Raw genomic sequence first — 24,147 nt, 5'->3', positions numbered from 1 at the left:
CACACTGATGAGCATCCCCAACAGAATGGGGTCAGGGACAAGGGAAAAGAGGGTACTAATACATGATGTATCCATATGAAATGTCTTGTTAATAATAATAATAATAAACATTTTAGAAGAATATAAAATCAAAAAGAGAAATTGCTAGTATTGAATATAACTCATGAAAAATATAGGCTATTTTAAGTACTTGGGAGATTTTTTTATTTTGTTTAAAATGGAGAAAAATTCTTTCTCTCTGGCTCTCTACATACAAACAAATAAATAATTAAGAAATAAATAGGGTGAAGAGATGGATCAGCAGTTAAGATGCTTGCCTGCCAAGCCTAATGACCTGGGTTCAGTATCCCAGTACCCAGGTAAAGCTAGATTTACAAACTGGTGCATGCCTCTGGAGTTTGTTTGCAGTGGCTAGAGGCCCTGGTGTGCACATATTCATTCATTTATTCATTCATTGTCTCTCTTTCTCTTTTTCTGTCTCTCCATCCAAATAAACAATTAAAAATAAATAGATAAAATGGAGAACATGTGTAGAGAAACTTCTTTAGCCATTCTGTTCTTAAAAGTTTCATTGTCAAGCTGGAGAGATGGCTGAACGGTTAAGCCTTTGTCTGTGAAGCCTAAGGATCCCGATTTGAGGCTCGATTCCCGAGGACCCACGTTAGACAGTTGCATAAGGGGGCGCATGCATCTGGAGTTCATTTGCAGTGGCTGGAGGCCCTGGCACGCCCATTCTCTCCCTCCCTCCCTCCTTCTTTCTCTATCCTTCTCAAATAAATAAATAAAAATAAAAAATATTTTTTAAAAACTTACTTTAAAAAAAAAGCTTCACTGTCCTTTTGTTTCTCAGAATTCATTTCATTCTGTTATCTGAGCATTGTTGCTTTTGCATTTCCTCTCTTTTTAAGAATTTCTTTTCATTTTTATTTATTTATTAGAGACAGAGTGAGAGAGAGAGAATGGGCACACCAGGGCTCTAGCCACTGCAAACAAACTCCAGATGCATGCGCCACTATGTACATCTATCTGGCTTACATGGCACCTGGAGAATCATACCTCAGTCCTTACACTTCACAGGCATGTGCCTTAGCCACTAAGCCATCTCCCCAGCCCTCTTCTCTTATTTCAGATCAAACTTTATAGTTATTTTAACTGTTTATGTTCTGAGAACTTGTTCAGTATCTTCTTTGGAACTAAATGAATTATTTCTATAGGAAGCTGAGATGGATATCAGAATCCGCTTCCTTCATGCTGACTTTAATGCCCATTTCATGGGATCAGTTTATGAATGGTACTACTGCATAATGAACAGTAATGCTGGTTACTAGGTATGTTAGCCTGGGCAAAAGCCTAGTCACAGGAAGAGATGCAGGAGATTTATCCTATCAAGTTCTCTCTCATAGATCTAAGATGCTTTTGTATGACCTCTGGGAGTCATTTCTGCATGGTGAGGTATGCAGAACAAATAGAAAATAAACACTTTTACCATGTTTATTTTAAACGTTTCCATTATTTGCTAAGTATAGGCAAATGAACAGATAAGCAAGTAAGCAAATGCATACATAGAAGTAATTTTGATCAAACAAATATCTGTGTTGACATTTCTGCATCACCCCAAGCTGCTTTAGAAACCTCACAAAGGATAGAACAGGGCAGTGACTTCAGTCTGATACTTGTTGCAAAAAATGGCTCTCAGCCACACACAGGTGGACAATTTGTATGGAGATTACTGAGTTTCTGCTGTATGTCCTAAATTTAGTTTGACCAGTTACTGTGTTTTTAGTGGAACATTTAGGCCCAACTCAAAAATGGTGACTGAGTTGCTGTCTGGTTGAGCTAAAGTGTGTTTTTGTTGTATAATTAGTGATCAGAATGCCATGTCGTCTAGTCGGGCACAGCAAATGCATGCCTTTTCCTGGATTCGGAACACCTTAGAGGAACATCCTGAGACTTCGCTCCCCAAACAGGAAGTCTATGATGAATACAAGTAAGTGTCACGTGTCTTAAAGATTTGCTGTGATCTATTCAGGAGGCCGAGCTCTATGTTTGGCCATAAGCTTTGTTTCATCCTCAGTTGTTGTCGAGCTGGTAAATGGGAGTTGCACTTAGAAAAATCCAAGACTCCTCCAAGCGCAATACTCCTGTGGTAGTGTATGGTACAGGGAAGGACTGCTGAATGGAAGGACTCTTCCAGAGTTGCTCAGAATTCCTCAGGTAGAAGGATGATTGTATAGTGCTGAAGGAGAGGATTCCAGGGAGTTTTAAGAAAAGCAGTAATCGTGCTTGGGGTTCAAGGGGCAGTGGGAAGCAGTAATTCAGCCAGTAACTGAGAAACAAGTGAAGCATGTTTTGACTAGGACTTTCCATAAATCTGAAGCTTATACAACCTTAGAATGTCATGACTCACATTCTAAGGAGGTAAGAGAGATAGAGACTTTCACACACAGATACTAATATGTTATTTATTTATTTGAGAGAGAGAGAGAAGAGGCAGGCAGACTGAGTGAGTATGGGTGTTCCAGGGCCTCCTGCCACTGCAGATGAACTCCAGACACACGCACCATTTTATGCATCTGGCTTTACATGGGTACTGGGGAATTAAACCCAGGCCATCAGACTTTGCAAGCAAGTACCTTTTAACTGCTGAGCCATCTCTCCAGCCCAACTTTCACATATTAAACACACAAGCAAATTTGATTATACAAATAACTTACTGAAATACAGGAAATAAAAGTATAGAGGTTAGTTAGCTCTACTAGCTAGAGGAAGATGATAATTTGGGGCTATATAATATGTTTGTAATTGGCTTATGAGGGAGGATTTCTTCTGGCAGAGTAAAGAAGACCAAAATTTTCTGGATATTTATTTCATTGTAATTCTGTAGTTTAGAAGAGAGTTGTCAGGTAAATGCTGTGATTAACCAGTGTAGGACAGTGCAGAGGAGCTTTGCTCACTGAGATTTTCAGTCTCAACAAAAACAACTGGGACTGGAGTAATGGCTTAGTGGTTAAGGCACTTGTCTGCAAAGCCTAAGAACCCAGGTTCGATTCCCCAGTAGCACATAAGCCAGATGCACAAGATGGTGCATGTGTTTGGAGTTCATTTGCAGTGGCTGCAAGCCCTGGCATGCCCATTCTATTTCTATCTATCTCTAATAAATAAATAAAAATTTTTAAAAAGAAAAGAATGATTCTGTTCTCATTCAGAATTCTTTTTTTTTTTTTTTTTTTTTTTTTTTTTTTGGAGGTAGGGTCTCACTCTAGCCCAGGCTGACCTGGAATTCACTATGTAGTTTCAGGGTGGCCTTGAACTCACAGTGATTCTCCTATCTCTGCCTCCTGAGTGCTGGAATTAAAGGCGTGCGCCACCGCGCCTGGCTCAGAATTCTTTTTAATAGAAAAATTATTTTTATATACTAGAGACAGAAAGAGGGAGAAAGAGATAAGAGTGAGAGAGAATGGGCACACCAGGGCCTCTAGCCACTGAAAACGACTCCAGACGCATGTATCACCATGTGCATCTGGCTTACGTAGGACCTGGAGAATCGAACCTGGGTCTTTAGGATTTACAGGTAAGCACCTTAACTGCTAAGCCGTTTCTCCAGTCCTCTTATTCAGAATTCTTATTCTCACAAAAAGGAACACAATATAGCTACAGCAGAGGACTAGAGGGAAAAATGTGCAAGAAAACAAAGATAAACTGAAGAACTTGAGATTTTTATTTATTTATTTATTAGTTTTTCGAGGTAGGGTCTTGATCAGGCTGACCTGGAATTCACTATGTAATCCCAGGCCGGCCTCGAACTCATAGCAATCCTTCTACCTCTGCCTTCTGAGTGCTGGGATTAAAGGCATGTGTCACCACACCCAACCCTGTTTTTCTCTTTAGAAGAGTTGAAATTGAGAGTTTTTCATTCAGTCTGTAACAATCTGTTGACTGTCCACTGTGTGCCATGCCCAGTGTTAGGTTCTGAGTAGGTGGATCTCCATGAGTTTGCAGCCATTCTGAGACTACATAGGGAATCCCAAGTCAGCCTAGGCTAGAGTGAGACCCTACCTTGAAAAACCAAAGAATAAGAAAAAAGAATATTACAGGGCTGGGAGATGCTTAGAGGGTAAAATGCTTGGTATGGAGGCATGCGGACCTCAATTCAGATCCCAGGCATTCATGTAAAATGCTAGGGATAGCAGCATGCACATGTATTATCAGTGCTGAGGAGGCAGAGACACAGAATTCCTGGGGTATGCTGGCTAGCCACTCTAGCTGACTCAGTGAGTTCAGTGGGAGACCCTCTCAAAGGATAAGGTGGATAACAGAACCTCTGCTTTCCACGTGCAAACACACAATACACAAAAGAATATTTATTATTTTTTCTCTCTTTCTCTTTTCTTCCCTCCCTCCCTTCCCTTGCAAATGAATGAATTTTATATATATGTAGGTATGTTTTGGGGGGGTTCCAGATAGAGTCTCACTCAAGCTCAGGCTGACCTGGAATTCACTATTTAGTTTCAGGGTGGCCTTGAACTCACGGTGATCCTCCTACCTCTGCCTCCCAAGTGCTGGGATTAAAGGTGTGTGCCATCACACCTGGCCAATAATTTACTTTTTAATGTGATTAAATAATTTAGGATACAATTTTCTTAAAATGTTGAGATTTATCAGATAGCTATCTCTTAAATTTTATGAAATTTATTGGTTATGTATAACTTCAGAATAAAAGTCCCTGTCCTTGACATTGAATAAATCTCATAGGATTACTAGCTAAAACTGTAAAAAGAGGGCCTGGGAAATATTGCTTAGTGGTTAAGGGTACTTGCTGGCAAAGCCTGAAGCCGAAGTTCAGTTCCCCAGTACTCACATAAAACAAGATATACAAAGTGGTACATGCATCTTGAGTTCATTTACAGTGGGAAGAGGCCCTGATGCTCTCATTCATATCTCCTCTCTTCTCTGTCTACAAATAAATAACTTTAAAAAATATGGGCTGGAGAGATGGCTTAGTGGTTAAGGTGTTTGCCTATGAAGCCTAAGGACCCTGGTTCAATTCCCCAGGACCCACGTAAGCCAGATGCACAAGGGGCAAATGAATCTGGAATTTGTTTGCAGTGGCTAGAGGCCCTGGGGTGCACATTCTCTCTCTTATCTTCCTCTCTCTCTCATAAATAAATAAATAAAATATTTAAAATAAAATAAAATAAGATGGGGGTAGTGGCGCATGCCTTTAACCCAGAACTTGGGAGGCAGAGTTAGGAGGATCACCATGAAGTCGAGGCCACTGTTAGACTACATAATGAATTCCAGGTCAGCCTGAGCTAGAATGAAACCCTGCCTCAAAAACAAAATAGTAGCCGGGCGTGGTGGTGCACGCCTTTAATCCCAGCACTCAGGAGGCAGAGGTAGGAGGATCACCGTGAGTTCGAGGCCACCCTGAGACTACATAGTGAGTTCCAGGTCAGCCTGGGCTAGAGTGAGACCCTACCTCGAAAAAACAAACAAAAAAAAAAAAATTAGTAGAAGAAATAGGAGCTTGAAAAGAAAGATCTGCTTAAACTAGTCCTAAACATGGGCTGGAAGTGTCACTCAGCTGTAGCGTACATGAGTAGCATGTATCCAGCCCAGGTTTAAATCCCCAGTACCACAGGAATAAAAAAGTCCATCATGGTAATTTAATTCTGCTTTATATTTACTGTGATGATTTCAAACAAAGCAGTCTTCCAGATATCATGTCTCTTGTATAGTTTGCTCAAGAATAAGTATTATGGGGATGAAGAGATGGGTTAGCAGTTAATGCACTTGTTTGAGAAGTCTAAAGACCCAGGCCAGGTTTGATTCCCCATTTCCTATGTAAGCCAGATACACAAGGTGGCACATGCATCTGGAGTTTGTTTGCAGTGGCTACAGGCCCTGATAAACCCATTCTTTCTATCTACCCACCTATCTTTCTCTCTCTCTCTCAGAATAAAAAAAAATAAATATGAAAAATATTATGAAATGTTTTTAAAGAATGCTACTTGAGAGCTGGAGAGATGGCTTAGTGGTTAAGGTATATGCCTGTGAAGCCTAAGGACTCAGGTTCGATTTTCCAGGTCCCACGTAAGGCAGATGCACAAGGGGGCGCATGCATCTAGAGTTTGTTTACAGTGGCTAAAGGCCCTGGCACACCCATTTTACTCTCTCTTTCCCTGTCTCTCAAATAAATAAATAAAATGTTTAAAACAATAAAATAAAGAATGATCTTAAAATGATGGTGGCTGGAAAGATGGCTTGGCAGTTAAGGCGCTTGCTTGTAAAGCCAAAGGACCCTAGTTATACTTTCCAGGACCCATGTAAACCAGATGCACAAAGGGGCACATGCATCTGGAGTTTGTTTGCAGTGGCTGGAGGCCCTGGTGTGCCCATTTTCTCCTCCCCCCTTCTCTCAAGTAAATAAATAAATAAAGATATATTTTTTAAAAATGATAAAACACTGGAGGACTTCTACAGCTGTTCCCTTCTTAGCCAGGCTAGCAGCATACCTGACCACATTCTTTTTACCTCATTTTTCCTTCCAGATTGCCTAGAGAATGTTGTTTATTAATACCTTAGAGGGAGCAAGATTCAACCATGTCTTTAGGACTTCCCTAAATTTCTGTAATAATTGTCATCTGTAAAACATGAATGCATAGACTTACTAAATTAATAGTGTGATCTAATGTGAAGACTTTCATTAGAAAATGAGAAGTCAGAAAGCCAGGCGTGGTGGCACATGCCTTTAATCCCAGCACTTGGGAGGCAGAGTCACTGTGAGTTCAAGGCCACCCTGAGAATACATAGTGAATGCCAGGTCAGCCCAGATGAGAGTGAGACCCTACCTTGAAAAACCAAAAAAAAAGAAGAAAGAAAGAAAATGTGAATGAAATTGGGCAGGAGAGATGCTTAGTAGTTAAGGTGCTTGCCTGCAAAGCCAAAGGACCCAGGCTCAATTCCTCAGTGCCCAAGTAAAGCCAGATGCACCAGGTAGCGCATGTATTTGGAGTTCATTTTCAGTGGCTAGAGGCCCTGGCATACCCTCTATGTCTCCCTCTCTCTCAAATAAGTAAAATATATTTAAAAAAAATAAAATGAGAGGCCTGGAGAGATGGCTTAGCTATGAAGTGCTAGCCTGTGAAGTCCAAGGACCCCAGTTCAAGGCTCGATTCTCCAGGACCCACGTTAGCCAGATGCACAAGGGGGCGTACTCATCTGGAGTTCGTTTGCAGCAATTGGAGGCCTGGCGCTCCCATTCTCTCTCTATCTGCCTCTTTCTCTCTGTGACTCTCAAATAAATAAATAAAAATAAAATTATTAAAATAAATAAAATGAGAAATCTTCATTCTTGTCTAAAGATAAATTTTTTAAATTGATAATATAATTTTGGTTGATTGCAGGTATTCAGTCTGCTTATAGCTAATTAGCAACAAAAGTATCTTATTGAGCCAAGTGTGGTACCTGACACCTATAATCCCAGCACTCAGGAGGCTGAGGTGGGAGGATTGTCATGAGTTCAAGGTCAGCCTTGGCTACAGTGAGATCTTGCCTCAAATTTTTTTTTATATATTTAGCTAGAAAGATGGCTTAGCAGTTAAGGCACATGCCTGCACTTGGGAGGCAAAGGTAGGAGGATTGCCAGGAGTTCAAGGCCATCCCGAGAATACACAGTGAATTCCAGGTCAACCTGAGCTAGAGTGAGACCCTGCCTTGAAAAACCAAAAAAAAAAAAAAAAAAAGTACTTGCTTGCCTCACAGTTTGGGAAGGTTTAAATAATAATAATAAATCACTGAAAAACGTCAGGTAATGTTAGGTATCTAGTCCTGTGAGTGGATTTTATCACCAATCTTCCATTTTTTGTTTACTTTTATGTCATTAAATAATATTTACCTTTAAATAATGTTATTTTTAAATGATATGAATAAGCACTAAAAGTTAAAGTAAAATAGCTATATTCTGTAGATACTCCCTATATGAGAACTTAAATAGAATCATTGAATGTTTGAATTTTCCATGTGTGTAATAATGAAATTTTTGTTTTTGTTTTTCAAGGTAGTGTGTCACTCCAGCTCAGGCTGACCAGGAGTTTACTATGTAGTCTCAGGGTCGCCTTGAACTCATGGTTTTTCTCCTACCTCTGCTTCTGTTAGATTAAAGGCATGTGCCACTATGCCTAGCTCAAATTTTTTTTTCTTTAAAGAATAGGCTACTGGGCGGGTGTAGTGGCGCACACCTTTAATCCCAGCACTTGGGAGGCAGAAGTGGGAGGATTGCTGTGAGTTTGAGGCCACCTTGAGACTATATAGTAAATTCCAGGTGAGCCTACCTTGGAAAACAAAACAAAACAAAACAAAACAAGACAGAAAAGAGAAGAGAGGCCAGGAGGGAAGGGGAGGGGAGAGGAGGGGAAGGGAAAAGAAAGAGGGGGGAAGGGAGAGGAGGAAGGGAAGGAAGGAAAGGAAGGATGGGTAGATCAACGGACTACCTCACCATAGGAAAAATGTTCACATGTAGTAACCCATAATTTAAGCATATGACCTACATGGCAGGAAGTTCACTATAGAAATTCTGGACTCAACAGGTTTGGTGGCTCATGCCTCTAATCCCAGCACTTGGGAGGTATAAGTAGGAAGATCCCCTTGAGTTCGAGGCTGTCCTGAGACTACATAATGAATTCCAGGTCAGCCTGGACTAGAGCAAGACCCTACCTCAAAAAGGGGGGGGGGAGCTGGAGAGATGACTTAGTGGTTAAGTGCTTGCCTGTGAAGCCTAAGGACCACAGTTCGAGGCTTCATTCCCCAGGACCCACGTCAGCCAGATGCACAAAGGAGTGCATGTGTCTGGAGTTCGTTTGCAGTGGCTGGAGGCCCTGGCTTGCCTCATCCTCTCTCTCTGTTGGCCTCTTTCTCTCTCTGTTGCTCTCAAGTTAATAAATAAAAATGAGCTGGGCGTGATGTCGAATGCCTTTAATCCCAGCATTCAGGAGGCAGAGGTAGGAAGATTGCGTGAGTTCGAGGCCACCTTGAGACTCCATAGTGAATTCCAGGTCAGCCTGAGCTAGAGTGAGACCTTATCTCAACAAACCAAAAAAAAAAAGAAGAAGAAAAAAATATTCTGGACTCATTTCCAGTTCTTTCTTTTGTTTTGTTTTGTTTTGTTTTGTTTTGTTTATTTTTATTTATTTATTTGAGAGTGACAGAGAGGAGGAGGCAGAAAGAGAGAGAGAGTATGGGCGCGCCAGGGCTCCCAGCTACTGCAAACAAACTCCAGGCACGTGTGCCCCCTTGTACATCTGGCTAACGTGGGTACTAGGGAGTCAAGCCTTGAACCAGGGTCCTTAGGCTTCACAGGAAAGTATGTAATTGCTAAGCCATCTCTCCAGCCCTCATTCCCAGTTCTAAGCGATCACAAAATTAAAGGGCTGAGAGGGGAGAAGGGTAACAGTAGACCTTCAGATTTCATTGTCTGTGGTTTTTAACCTTAACAGTAAATTAGTATATTGTTACAGATGATTCCTCAGGTCTCCTACTTCTAACATACTGTGCTTCAGGGTTTTCAACTGCACAGAAGTGTCATCTCTGATGTTCAGCATGCACCATGTTCTCTTGGATGCTGTCCCCATGCATGAGCCAATGTGTATGTAGAAACAAAGCCCTATTGGATGAGGTGGATGGCCTCCTTTTAGAGTCTGGGATGGAGCGTGGTTGGAAAGTGTTGTGCTAACATTGTGTCTTACTGGGAATTTTATGGAAGCAGTAGTGTATACTCTGAGGATGAATTCAGCAAATTACATGTGAGTTAATCAGTAGCTCCAAAGAGTGATGATGCTATAAACTGCAAAGGATTACTCGAAGATCCATTGCTTTCTTCACCAGAAGGATTGAATTGCATTGAAGAGCACTACGCTGTATTATGCTGAACCCTGTCATCTCTGAGTCCATCCCTCTTCGTTTTGCAGGAGCTATTGTGACAATCTTGGTTACCATCCATTAAGTGCTGCTGACTTTGGGAAGATCATGAAGAATGTCTTTCCAAACATGAAGGCACGCCGCTTGGGCACCAGAGGCAAGTCTAAATATCCTTGGTCAGAGTGCTGTTGGTCACGTCCAGGCTCTCAGCTCCTGTGGTGCATCTGTTGCTATCGTCCAGCTGGCAGCATGTTAAGAGACAGATTAAGTTAACAAAATAGGAACAGCCCAAAAGTCCTTAGTAGAATGGCTGCAAATGTTATTTTCCCAGCTATGCTCAAAAAAAAAAAAAAAAAGAAGAAGAAGAAGAAAGAAAGAAATAGCAAATAATGGTTCATGAGTTCATTAGGACACTGAGTAAAGTGACTTTTCCCTTTATCACTGTGTTAGTGACCTGATCTCTGCCTCAGCAATGAAAATTGAGAAATGATATATTCAACAATTTTAAATTATACCAATAAGCTGGAGAAAGATGTTAGCTTATCTTCTACTTTAGAAACATAGTAAGATAATAATAATGACAATAATACTCAAAAAAGATCTCGTACTAAAACATTAGTTTTCTCTTTCTGTCAGCAGTTTAGTCTGTATTAAAATTAAAGCAAGGTCACAGAAAAGGTCCTCCTTTTGACAGAAATATGTATAAGCAAGCAAAAGTAAAAAAGTGAAAATTTAGGTTTTATTAAAGATTTTTCTATACTTGGAAAAAGATTATAAAATAGAAAATATCTATGACTAGAAGCATATTCATTTCCTCTCTGCTTAGCTCTGGGCTTTTTTCAAGGCATGAAGTGAGCTCCTAGAAAGGAGGTGAGGAGAGGAGGATGGCTGCTTCTTTACAATAGTTCCAGGTGTTCCAAAATCACTTGCTGTGTGACTTGTCCTTGTTTCCTGAACACAGAAAAAAAGTGTCTGGATGTGTCTTTGGCATGTTACAGGTGATAATCCTGTGTGTTTCAGTGGAAAAAGGAATGAAAAGGTTAAAGCCCTTGTGACAGTCTGAAGAGTTTTTTTTGTCCCAGTGCCCTGGGCTCAAGTTTCCCTTCCCTATGCCAGGTTTCCATGTGGCTGGTTCCTCCTGTTCTGACCTGTTTGCTGCTGGTGGCTGGCACAGCAGGGTAGGAACATGTATTCATAGCATAACAGATGAGAACCATCTTGTTTAAGACAGTGATACTTAACATTCTACAAAAGCGGTTGCAGTGTTAAGAGTGGGGGAAAAAGAAAAAAAAAAGTACTCCAAATATAGATGTTATCTCGTGACTTTATTCTCATTTCACATAGTTACTGCTCAAGTGTTATACTTACATATATCAGCCTATTTAAAGCACTGTCACCCTTAACTGTCTACCACATACTGCTATAGTGGACTGAGGAAAAAAGCCTTTGTCCAGATGCCGACACTGCCCAGCCTTGACCTTCACAAGACTGGAGATGGGGTAAGAGTTCTGCCTCCTGTTTAATATGTACAAATATGCCTTTATGTCAAAACTCAAATGTATCCTGTATAATTTCATTTGGATAAAATGGGTAACCAAGAGCTGTTCCATTTATAAATAACTGAGAGGTGGGGGGAAGAAATGCTCACAGCGGCTGAAAGATGGTGATGATAACCCCCATCAACATTAGATTCAGGAGAGCACAGACCAAAAGTTACTGATGTGTACAGGTGTCTGTGATGTCCATTGACTATGCTCCTGTGTGTAGAGAACAAAACTTGAAGTCATAGTAGGATGTTAGAAAATGTATAATTTAAGTGATTTTAGAAAATAAAATATGGCCTCTGGCATAGTTGATCTTTCTCATAGTAGAAAAGGGTTTTGAACTTTAAGTTAACTTTTCCTTTTTCCTCTGTTTAGTTGGAAGGAACTGAGCCTTCTGGACAGCTTCAAAATATTGATGAGGAGGTTATCTCTTCTGCTTGCCGTCTCGTGTGTGAGTGGGCCCAGAAAGTGTTAAGCCAACCATTTGACACAGTCTTGGAGTTAGCCCGCTTCCTTGTGAAGAGTCATTACATAGGCACCAAGTCAATGGCAGCTCTGACTGTAATGGCAGCAGCACCAGCAGGTATGGAAGTCAGCTGAAACTGGTAGTGCAGCTGTCTACAGAGCTGCTGCAAAGGAAGTCTGAGCAGAGCTCCTCTGTGCCATGTCTGCATGAGCTCGTTCTCACTCACTTCACACTAGATCCACATGGTGTGACCAGAGCTCCGCTGTGCCATGTCTGCACGAGCTCATCCTCACCCTGCTTCACAGTAGATCCACATAGTTTTCTTACACCAGCACAATCAAACAGTAATGCCTGTACTGTAGAGCCAGATCCCATTCTTTTGCATGCTGCCTGCTAAAGCATACAACTGTTGGATTGATTTTTTTTATCACATTTCTAAATGTAAAGAACACATGTATATGAATTTTAAATCTGTATGTTTCTAAACCACTTCAATATCAATTAAGGGCTGGAGAAATGGCTTAGTAGTTAAGCACTTGCCTGTGAAACCTAAGGACCCAGGTTTGATTCCCCAATACCCACATAAACCAGATGCACAGGGTGGTGCGTGCATCTGGAGTTCGTTTGCAGTGGCTACAAGCCCTGGCATACCCATTCTCTCTCCTCTCAAATAAATAAATAAATCAACTAAAACAAGACTAAATTTTAAAATTGCGTAGACTAGACTCCCATCCCAGTAACTAACCTTAAAAGTAAAATGATCAGCCGGGCATGGTGGCGCACGCCTTTAATCCCAGCACTCGGGAGGCAGAGGTAGGAGGATCACCATGAGGCCACCCTGAGACTCCATAGTGAATTCCAGGTCAGTCTGGGCCAGAGTGAGACTCTACCTCGAAAAACCAAAAAAAAAAAAAAAAAAAAAAAAATGATCTTGGTGGCGCATGCCTTTAATCCCAGCACTTGGGAGGCAGAGGTAGGAGGATCACCGTGAATGCAAGGCCACCCTGAGACTCCATAGTGAATTCCAGGTCAGCCTGAGCTAGAGTGAGACCCTACCTCAGAAAAAAAAAAAAAAAAGTAAAATGATCTTTAAACACTGACAGGTAACTAGGTCTCACAAAAATACACTTTGGGGCTGGAGAGATGGCTTAGCGGTTAAGCGCTTGCCTGTGAAGCCTAAGGACCCTGGTTCGAGGCTCAGTTCCCCAGGTCCCACGTTAGCCAGATACACAAGGGGGCGCACACGTCTGGAGTTTGTTTGCAGAGGCTGGAAGCCCTGGCGTGCCCATTCTCTCTCTCTCCCTCTATCTATCTTTCTCTCTGTGTCTGTCGCTCTCAAATAAATAAATAAAAAATTTAAAAAAAAATACACTTTGCTCCCAGCACTTGGGAGGCAGGGGTAGGAGGATCGCTGTCAGTTTGAGGCCAGCCTGAGACTACATAGTGAATTCCAGGTCAGCCTAGGCTAGAGTGAGACAGGGGAGATTGCTTAGTAGTTAGACACTTGCCTATAAAATAGCCAAAGGACTGAGATTTGATTTCCCGGAACCCACATAAACCAGATACAAGAGGTAGCTGATGTGTTTGGAGTTCTGAAGGCCCTGGCCTGCCCATTCTCCGTCTGCCCCTCTCTTTCTCAAATATATAAAATACATTTTAAAAAACTCCTTGTAAAGTATAACTATAAAGGGGTTTTCTTGAGCTGGGCGTAGTGATGCACGCCTTTAATCCCAGCACTTGTGAGGTAGGGGTAGGAGGATCATGGTGAATTTGAGGCCACCCTGAGACTACAGAGTGAATTCCAGGTCAGCCTGGGCTCTTAGAGTGAGACCCTATCTCAAAAAAAAAAAAAAAAAAAACTTCTTTAATGTATATTGAGATAAGAATTGTAATTCACAGAAATTTTTAGGATTGACAGTTTTAGGAATTAGCATTGTTATGAAAATAAATCATACCCTCCTAAATTAATAGCTGGGTTAAGTATCAATTCTGATGAAACTTTAAAAATGACTCATTTCATCCGGGCATGGTAGCACACACCTTGAATCCCAGAGGTAGGAGGATCACCATGAGTTCGAGGCCACCCTGAGGCTACATAGTGAATTCCAGGTCAGCCTGAGCTAGAGTGAGATACTTTCAAAAACCAAAAACCAAAAAAAAAAAAAAGAACCAAAATGACTCAGTCATACCTGGTAAACTTAAAGAAGAGTTATTTCCATGAAAAATTAACAAGCACCAGGCATGATAACTTAAGTCTTTAATCCCAGCACCCAGGGCCATGAGTTCAAAGCCAGCCTGGACTACATAGTGAGTTCAGTTCAACAGGAGCTAAAATGAGACCTGTGACTTTTCTCCCACCTCCACTGGTACTTGAGCAGGTGGAATTCATAGGAGGGAGACATTGTGGAAAGGAAGTATCCCCATCTCTGTTTGCAAGACTGACTGAAGCAGAGTGAGTGAATGTTTCTTAATTTGTTTTTTTTTTGTTGTTGTTTGTTTATTTTTACTTATTTGAGACTGACAGAGAAAGAGGCAAAGAGAGAGAGAGGATGACTGCATCAGGCCTCCAGCCACTGCAAATGAACTCCAGGTGCATGTGCCACTTGTGCATCTGGCTTACGTGGGTACTGGGGAATTGAACTTCAGACCAGGGTCCTTAGGCTTCACAGGCAAGTGCTTAACTGCTAAGCCAGCTCTCCAACCCCTCCTAATCTGTTTTTAAATACTTTATTTTTTTAATTTTTTAATTTTTTATTAATTAGTTTTGTATTCAGCAAATACAGTCAATTTGGTTCTATTATTAGGCTCATCTGTGACCTACCCCCCCCCTTTGGCCTCTCCTTGTTAAGATATATGGGTCATGCATTGTGGAGTTAGCCCATAGTTATGGGCAAGATAAATATCTCTGCATATCATGACCCAACATGCAGCTCTGACATTCTTTCCGCCCCTCTTCCACAAAATTTCCCTGAGCCATGTTGGGTTCATTTTTGGTCTGCTTCAGTGATGAGGTGTTGGGGGCCTCTGTGTCTCTGACTCTCTGATTTGGTAGGAGTTGATTTTTCTCTGTGATGATCTCCTTCACCCTTATGCTGGTACCTGGTTCCCCAGGAAAACAGCACCCTTGCTTGTTTCGCCAATTTTTCTTAGTTTCAACCGGGGCCCTTTTGAGGTATGATGGGGTGGCTCTCTCCTTAGGATCTACATCTATCTGAAAAAAAGAAGCAGATTCTCCAACGGAGAGTAAGTTTAAATATTTTATTTTTATTTATTTATTAGAGTGAGAATGGGCACTGTAGGGCATCCAGCCACTGCAAACAAACTCCAGATGTGTGCACCACCATGTGCATCTGGCTTACGTGGGTCCTGGGGAATCAAACCTGGGTCCTTAGGGTTCACAGGCAAGTGCCGTAACTACTAAGCTATATCTCTAACCTGTCTGAATATTTGAGACATAATTGCAAGTAGAGTTGTTTTAAACAAAAGTACTGAAAAATACAAATGTAAATAGGTGTTTCCATTTCTGAAAGCTACTGGTAGTAAACACTAAATATTTCACCAATTGTACTATTACTTAAAACATTTTTCATATCTCTTGAAATTTTGTTCTCAGTCCTTGTTACATTAAAAAGGTCATAAAAGTAAATTTTCATCCTTTGAAGACATACTGAGTTTTTGATAAATACAGTCTCCATCTTAAGGGCAGGTTGTGTTACAAATGTCCTTTTTGTAAGTCAGCTGCTTGGAACTCATCATTCCTGTCCAGAACCCCTGGCAGAAGGAACTAGACAGCGACTGTACCCATTGGCAGACACTCTCCTGGGTATAGGTACTGATCAGGGAGCTGAGGCTGGAGGCCAGGAGGGCAAAGTGCAGCTGGTTTAAAGAGGAAAATAATAGTGATGTGGTTAAAAGATGAGGGACATGCCAGGTGTGGTGGCACATGCCTTCAATCCCAGCACTCAGGAGGCAGAGGTAGGAGAATCACCATGAGTTCAAGGCCACCCTGAGAGTACATAGTGAATTCCAGGTCAGCTTGGGCTAGAGCAAGACCCTACAAAAAAAAAGATAGGGACGACTGACCAAAGAGTGTATGGGAGGGAGCTGGGTCTCTTTCTCTTTTTCATAGTTCCCTTACCCACCCCAACCAAGCATTGCTGTGAACTAGAATGCTGACAAGCAGAGTTTGGGCTGGGCAGAAAGGAAAGGTGTGTCCCCTTCTCTGTCAGTGACCTTGACTGACTTCCTAATTATCTTTGTGGTACTCCAGAAATAGGAAGTGAGCTTTTATTAAAAATTCAGAGTTGGTTATGGTGGCGCACACCTTTAATTCCAGCCCTTTGGAGGCAGAGGTAGGAGAACTGCTTGAGTTCAAGGCCAGCCTGAGACTACATAGCGATTTCCAGGTCAGCCTGGGCTACAGCAAGACCCTACCCCCCCCCCAAAAAAAAGAAGAAGAAAAAGACTGGGTGTGGTGGGTCTCTAATCCCAGTACTTGGAAGGCAGAGATTGCTGTGAATTTGAGGCCAGCCTGAAACTACAGAGTTCTAGGTCAGCCTGGGCTAAAGGTAAGACATCTTGAAAAACAAACAAAAAAAATTCAGGCTTTTTTTAGGGGTCAGGGGAAAGCTCAGTGGTTGAAGGGGCTTGCTTGCAAAGCCTGCCAGCTCTGGTTCAAGTCTTCAGAGTCCCACACAAAGCTAGAGAGGTATTTGTATGTAGTAGCAAGAGATCCTGGCCCATCCAATATACACACACTCTCTCTCCTGGTGTTTTTGGTTTTTTTTTTTTTTTTTTTAACCATTCCTCCTTTTAAAATTTTATTTATTTATTTATTTATTTATTTATTTATTTATTTATTTATTTATTTATTTATTTATTTATAGAAAGAGGTGGGGAGCAGGGGAATTGGTATTCCAGGGCCGCTAGCCCCTGCAAATGAATTCTAGAGGTATGCACCACCTTATGCATCTTGCTTTACGTGGGTACTGAGGAATCAAACCCAGGCCTTTAGGTTTTGCAGGCAAGTGCCTTAACTGCTGAGCCACTTCTCCAGCACCCCATTCCTCCTTACTTAGACTGATTATCCTACTGCTCTTTAAAAAGGCTTTCTTAGTGATACCTTTCAGAATATTTTAACCTTTGTCTTACTGAGAAATTCTGCTTCTTAATTTTTCTAGACAATAGTAGAAGAGCCAAAAATAACAGTTAAAATAATGGCCCTGGTTTTTGTTAATTTCTGATAAAATTGAGAGCTTGTTTTCCCCACAGATTTTTAACTTACAGTGTGGTTTACCACCTTTTTTTTTTTTTTTTTTTTTCCTGAGGTAGGGTCTTACTGTAGCTCAGGCTGACCTAGACTTCCCTATGTAGTCTCAGGCTGGCCTCATACTCAAGATCCTCCTATCTTGGCCTCCCAGGTGCTGGGATTAAAAGCATGCACCACCATGCCCAGCCTAAATTGTTGAGTGCTCCTTGTGGATTATTAAAATCTTGAAAATGGGGCTGGAGAGATGGCTTAGCAGTTAAGCGCTTGCCTGTGAAGCCTAAGGACCCCAGCTCAAGGCTCGGTTCCCCAGGTCCCACGTTAGCCAGATGCACAAGGGGGCGCACGCGTCTGGAGTTCGTTTGCAGAGGGTGGAAGCCCTGGCGCGCCCATTCTCTCTCTCTTCCTCTATCTGTCTTTCTCTCTGTGTCTGTCGCTCTCCAATAAATTTTTTAAAAATCCATTAAAAAAAATCTTGAAAATGTATGATTTTCATTCTATTTACAGAGGATAGTAGGAAACTTTGCTGTCATCTGATAAAGTGAAGATGCTGCCTTAGCAGGCATTCATCTTGGCTTACCCACACTTATAGTAGAGCTCGTCTTCAAAATTGTCTGCCCCAGTGATGTAACTGAAGCCGCCACCTGGTCAAACATTGTAAGGTGTCAGAACCATGCTGACAGATGTTGTGTAAACTGGAAGTTTAATACTGTGCTTTGTAAACACAGTGTGAGTTAAAGTTGGCTGTTTTCATTGCTTTGTCCAGTAGATGGCTACATATTCAAAGAAACCAAGTTCTAACAGCCTTCTGCAAAGGCAAGTATTTAGTTTAGCCTTCCTCTGTTTACTTCCAGGAATGAAAGGAATTCCCCAGCCTTCCGCTTTCATCCCTACAGCTGAAAGTAACTCGTTCCAGCCTCAAGTGAAGACCCTGCCCTCGCCCGTGGATGCTAAGCAGCAGCTGCAGCGGAAAATCCAAAAGAAGCAGCAGGAGCAAAAGCTGCAGTCCCCACTGCCAGGGGAGCTCTCCACAAAGAAGGCAGAAGGAGCTGCAACTAATGGAGTGACCAGCCTCCCCAATGGGAACCCCGCCATCCTCTCTCCTCAGCCCATCGGCATCGTTGTGGCAGCTGTCCCTAGTCCCATTCCGGTAATGTTACAAAACAGTGTTTAGTCTTACTGTGTGGTAGGAAATCATTCATTGAATTTAAAATGCAGCCTGGTGTGGTGGCACACGCCTTTAATCCCAGCACTCTGGGAGGCCAAGGTTGGAGGAGTGCCATGAGTTTGAGGCCACACTGAGACTACATAGTGAATTCCAGGTCAGCCTTGGCAAGAGCGAGACCCTGCCTCAAAAAACTAAAAAGAGCCAGGCGTGGTGGCGCATGACTTTAATCCCAGCACTCGGGAGACAGAGGTAGGAGGATTGCCGTGAGTTTGAGGCCACCCTGAGACTACATAGTGAATTCCAGGTCAGCCTGGACCAGCGTGAGTCCCTCCCTTGAAAAACTAAAATAATAATAGAATAAAATAAAATAAACAAAAGAATAGCTAATGTCATAGTGCTCACTATAGAGCCGTCTCAGGTAGACAGTGGTTTTGTCTGGAACTTTATCCACAGTGGATAGTTACTAAAGTCCAGGGTGGAGTCTTGTAAAAGTGTCCCCATGAGGGAGCCATGTTCTTAGAATAGGTTCCACTAAATACTTTAGAGCATATCTCTCTTCAGGTTTCCATGTCTTCTCTGTAACCTCCTTAGGTCATTATTACAACAAGTGTTCCTCACAGGTTTGCAAAGTTATGTGTTGGCTTTATACACCTTGATAACAAAAAGATTCTTTTACATACAAGTTGCCTTTTATTTTTTTCTATTTTGTTCTTTATTTATTTTATTCTTTTTCACATTAACATTTGATGAATACTTGAACGCTATACAGGTATCCAAATTATTTTTATATCCTAGACTTGTTAATTCTGACTGTTTTCTATCTTTTGGCAGGTCCAGCGAACCCGGCAGTTGGTGACTTCGCCGAGCCCAATGAATTCTCCTGATGGCAAGGTCCTTCCCCTCAATGTGCAGGTGGTCACTCAGCACATGCAGTCTGTGAAGCAGGCACCAAAGACTCCTCAGAGTGTCCCGGCCAGTCCTGGTGGTGACCGTTCCACCCGGCACCGCTACCCTCAGATCTTGCCCAAGCCAGCCAACACAAGTGCGCTGACCATCCGCTCCCCGACTACTGTCCTCTTTACCAGCAGTCCCATCAAAACCGCTGTTGTCCCTGCTTCACACATGAGTTCTCTAAATGTGGTGAAAATGACAACAATATCCCTCACACCCAGCAACAGTAATGCCCCTCTTAAACATTCTGCCTCAGTCAACAGTGCTACTGGAGCGACAGAGGAATCCCGTAGCGTTCCACAGATCAAGAATGGCTCTGTTGTTTCTCTTCAGTCCCCTGCGTCCAGGACAAGCAGCACGGGAGGGACGTCCGTGGAGGTCAAGATGGAACCTGAAGCTTCATCAGATGAGCATGCTGTACAGTGCCAAGAGAACTCCGAGGGAACTAAAGCACCCCTGGCAGTACCTAGTGCCCTCTGGGGACAGAAAAGTAACCCAGATGGAGCAGTACGGAGACCTCCAGATGAAGGTGACGGCATTACTGAAGTGAAAGCGGCTAAAGCCTGTGACCTGAGGACCAAAGGTAAGAGTCGCTCCAGTGAGGCTCCGCCAGGCGCCTCAGCAGGCAGCAGTCAAAGCACTGTCACTCTCTCGGTTGCTACTCAAAACTTACCTTTCACCAGCACCAGCTCACCATCCAGTGGTGACTCAATAAATAAAGACCCTAAATTATGCACTAAAAGTCCAAGAAAGCGACTGTCTTCTACGCTGCAAGAGTCCCAGGTGCCTCCTATAAAGAAACCAATTGTGGAACAGCTTTGTGCAGTTGCTACGGAAGGCCAGAAGCCAGATGGTGTTAAGAAGGACCAAAAAGTTCCACATTCAGGGAAGGCAGAAAGTTCGATAGCCGGTGCTCAAATTCCTAGCAAGGTCTCAGTCAGTTTGGGTTCACACGTAGCAGAAAGTCAGCCCTCGACCCCTGCTCTCAGTGCCAGTGAGGCAGGTGTGGAGCAGCAGACACCATCCTCATCTCCCGAGATAAAGGTGAAACTGGAAGGGAGTGTCTTTCTCTTGGACCGGGATGGAAAGTCAGATGGCAGCTTTAATCCAGAAGAATGGCAGCAAGTTGCCAAGGGTTCAGAGTTCACACCTGCCAGCTGTGAGCAGCAGCAAGATGTCAGTGTCATGACAATTCCTGAGCACTCTGATGTCAGTGACTTAGAGAAATCCGTTTGGGAGTTAGAAGGAATGCCACAGGACACTTATAGCCAGCAGCTACATAGCCAGACGCCAGAGTCTTCTTTGAATCAAATACAAGCACAGTCTTCAGAGCAGTTACCTCTGCAGTCAGAGCTGAAGGAGTTTGAGTCTTCTGTTTCCCAGACGAATGATAGCTATTTTCCTTTTGACGATGAGCTGACACAGGACAGCATTGTGGAGGAGCTTGTGTTGATGGAGCAGCAGATGTCCATGAACAACTCGCATTCTTATGGGAACTGCTTGGGAATGACCCTTCAGAGTCAGTCAGTGACTCCGGGAGCCCCAATGTCATCTCACACCTCCAGCACCCACTTCTATCATCCAATTCATAGCAATGGCACTCCAATTCACACACCCACACCCACACCCACTCCAACGCCAACCCCAACCCCAACACCAACACCAACATCCGAAATGATTGCTGCATCTCAGAGTCTATCACGGGAGAGCCCTTGCTCCAGGCTAGCCCAGACCACGCCTGTGGACAGTGCGTTAGGAAGTAGCCGACACACACCCATTGGTACTCCACATTCTAATGGCAGTAGTAGCGTACCTCCCAGCCCTGTCGAGTGCAGGAATCCATTTGCATTCACCCCAATAAGCTCCAGCATGGCATACCATGATGCCAGTATTGTCTCCAGCAGTCCTGTGAAACCCATGCAAAGGCCCATGGCCACACACCCTGACAGAACCAAACTTGAGTGGATGAACAATGGGTACGGTGGCGTAGCTAGTTCATCGGTGTCTGGCCACGGCATTCTCCCAAGCTACCAGGAGCTAGTGGAAGATCGTTTCAGAAAACCTCATGCTTTTGCTGTGCCGGGACAGTCATACCAGTCTCAGTCTAGACATCATGACACTCATTTTGGTCGTTTGACTCCTGTCTCTCCTGTGCAACATCAAGGTGCCACTGTAAACACCAACAAGCAAGAAGGGTTTGCAGTCCCTGCCCCTCTTGATAATAAAGGAGCTAACTCATCTGCCAGCAGCAACTTCAGGTGCCGGAGTGTGAGCCCTGCTGTCCATCGCCAACGCAACCTTAGTGGAAGCACCCTCTATCCCGTGTCGAATATCCCACGCTCTAATGTGACCCCCTTTGGAAGCCCAGTAGCCCCAGAAGTTCCTGTTTTCACAAATGTTCACACAGATGCATGTGCCAACAACATAGCTCAGAGAAGCCAGTCAGTCCCATTGACAGTCATGATGCAGACAGCCTTCCCAAACGCTCTGCAGAAGCAAGCAAACAGCAAAAAGATAACCAATGTTCTGTTGAGTAAACTCGATTCTGACAACGATGATGCGGTGAGAGGGCTGGGAATGAACAACCTGCCCTCCAATTACACGGCCCGGATGAATCTCACTCAGATTTTGGAAACTTCCCCTGTTTTCCCCAGTGCCAACTCACAAAATATGATCGATTCCAGCACTTCTGTTTATGAATTCCAAACACCATCTTACCTCACCAAAAGTAATAGCACCGATCAGATCAGTTTTTCTCCTGGAGATAATCAAGCACAATCTGAAATTGGAGAACAGCAGTTAGATTTCAACAGCACTGTTAAAGACCTGTTGAGTGGAGACAGCTTGCAAGCCAGCCAGCCGCTGGGAGGTCAGGTAGCATCTGATTTCACCAGCGATATCAGGTTGTCTTCAGACCTCTCAGGCAGCATCAATGATTTGAACACCTTAGACCCAAATCTCCTGTTTGATCCAGGTCGTCAGCAGGGACAGGACGACGAGGCCACACTGGAAGAATTAAAGAACGACCCACTATTCCAGCAGATCTGCAGTGAGTCCATGACCTCTATGACCTCATCAGGTTTTGAATGGATAGAAAGCAAGGACCATCCTGCTGTTGAGATGCTGGGATGAACTGTGTTTTATACCATGTAGCACACTGTATCTAAGACATATGTATTGTATTTGTCTTAATGGAAGTGCCTCCCGCAGCAGAAACACTTACTATTAATTGTGACGTTTTCAAAGCGTTTGCTGCAGAAGTGGTTTCTTCTTCAGTAGGAAATGATTAGACTTGCCTCAGTTCTTAACAAGTTTCTGAAGACAGTAGGCTGTAGAACAAGTATTAGGTTTTAAATTTTGTAACGTCCCCATTAATCACATTATTTGTTATTAAAGAATCCACCACCCAGCCTTTTCCAAGAGCAGTCTGGGTGTTTATTTTACATAAGTTCATTTTAATTCATAAATTAATCTGCACAGAACTTAAACCAATTTTAGGAATAGGCTGTTTTGTTGTTGGCATTATCTTTTAGGTATGAAATCATAGCTAAGGTAAGCCGTAGACAAGAAAGTCTTCCTTGAAACAGGGATAATATTCAGGTAATTATAAATACCTAGGCTTGAAGCATAGAGCTACTGTAGAATGGGAAATCTCTGTAGGACTTTCTGGGACTTCAGTACCATTTATTCTCACAAAGGGCTTGTGAAGGAGAAAATAATTGAAAATTAAATATTAATTTAAGAAAAGTTAAAAACTGCACTAAAGCTTGTAAGAGGAAAACCATTAGCCATTATTTGTGACCTCGCATTAGTCTGGTTTTAGAGTGGAGCCAGCACATGCGCAGGTGCACTCGCACCCGCGTTGCAGTCACACACAGAAAACAGCTCCACATGCTGTAATTTCACAAAATGAATGCAAGCTTGCTAGAAGAATGTCTCATGTCTTATCATTTGCTAATTTGAGGTTGGAGTATTAGAAAGAAAACAAAAGCAGTTTCTTCACATATCACCATGGCTGCATTACATATGAGTAGTCTACTTAAGATTTATTTTGGGTGTTTTTCACTGTGATATCCTTCAGTAATCAGCCTTTCTCCTCAGTTAGTGACTGCTTTGCTTCTGAATACAGTGACACAGTTTGATCACGGATCCTTTGAGAAACGAGCAGCAAAGAGACAGTGACATTAAAAGCCGAGCAAAAAAAAAAAAAGCAAAAACGTTTTATCACCTAAGGTCTGAAGCAACAAGTCTTTATTTCTCTGATAAAACAAAGGGGATAATTATAGTACTTGAAGAAGAGGAACATTTTATAACATACTTAATTTATTTATTGTGATGAACACAATGGCAAAAGAAGCAAACTCAGGATTTGTTTTAAAATGTTTCTCTCTGGCTCCCATCTTGTTTTGTAGATCACATTGATGAATTTCATCAAATCTACCCACTAGTTGGCAGCTCCATTTCAGTGAGTTTCAAAATTGTTTTCAAAGAGATTTTAAAGCTAACCCTAAGTTCTTAAAGCTAGCATTAAAGTGTTTGCTATTTTCTCTTAAACCTAGCTAAACTTTTCTTTACCCTAATTCATAAAGCAGTCAGAAACTATAATCAATGAATATATTTAACAAGTATGATGAAGGGTTTCGTATAATAAGGTTTCATTGTTCAACAAATTTGAAAAGTAGGGTGTTAACATACTTTAATAAATAAATGGTGCTACAGTTGGCTCAGAGGCTTACATATTGATGTATCCTAGTTGCTGGCACGTGTGTGTTTGCTGTTATCTTGACTTGATAGGTTTTTCTTGACGCTAGTTTCTCCTTCACTGTACACTGAGGCT

At 42.4% G+C, this 24,147-nt stretch overlaps 1 protein-coding gene across 3 annotated transcripts in view; it reads left to right on the top strand.

The window, feature by feature from the left end:
* Positions 1–23,520, top strand: part of Rfx7 (regulatory factor X7) — a 104,442-nt gene extending 80,922 nt beyond the window's left edge. For all 3 annotated transcript variants that reach the window (XM_045160240.1, XM_004662492.3, XM_045160239.1), the window contains exons 4-9: positions 1,865–1,987; positions 9,966–10,082; positions 11,330–11,414; positions 11,835–12,042; positions 18,046–18,341; positions 19,191–23,520. In XM_045160240.1, the coding sequence (XP_045016175.1) occupies positions 1,878–1,987; positions 9,966–10,082; positions 11,330–11,414; positions 11,835–12,042; positions 18,046–18,341; positions 19,191–22,442 (4,068 nt within the window). In that variant the 5' untranslated portion in view covers positions 1,865–1,877 and the 3' untranslated portion in view covers positions 22,443–23,520. The remainder of the gene's footprint in view (positions 1–1,864; positions 1,988–9,965; positions 10,083–11,329; positions 11,415–11,834; positions 12,043–18,045; positions 18,342–19,190) is intronic.
* The last annotated feature ends 627 nt before the right edge of the window (positions 23,521–24,147 follow it).

Source organism: Jaculus jaculus, chromosome 10, assembly GCF_020740685.1.
Source record: "Jaculus jaculus isolate mJacJac1 chromosome 10, mJacJac1.mat.Y.cur, whole genome shotgun sequence".
NCBI classification, from domain to species: Eukaryota; Metazoa; Chordata; class Mammalia; order Rodentia; family Dipodidae; genus Jaculus; species Jaculus jaculus.
The sequence above is the reverse complement of the archived record's forward strand: the minus strand, read 5'-3'. Positions and strand labels throughout refer to the sequence as shown.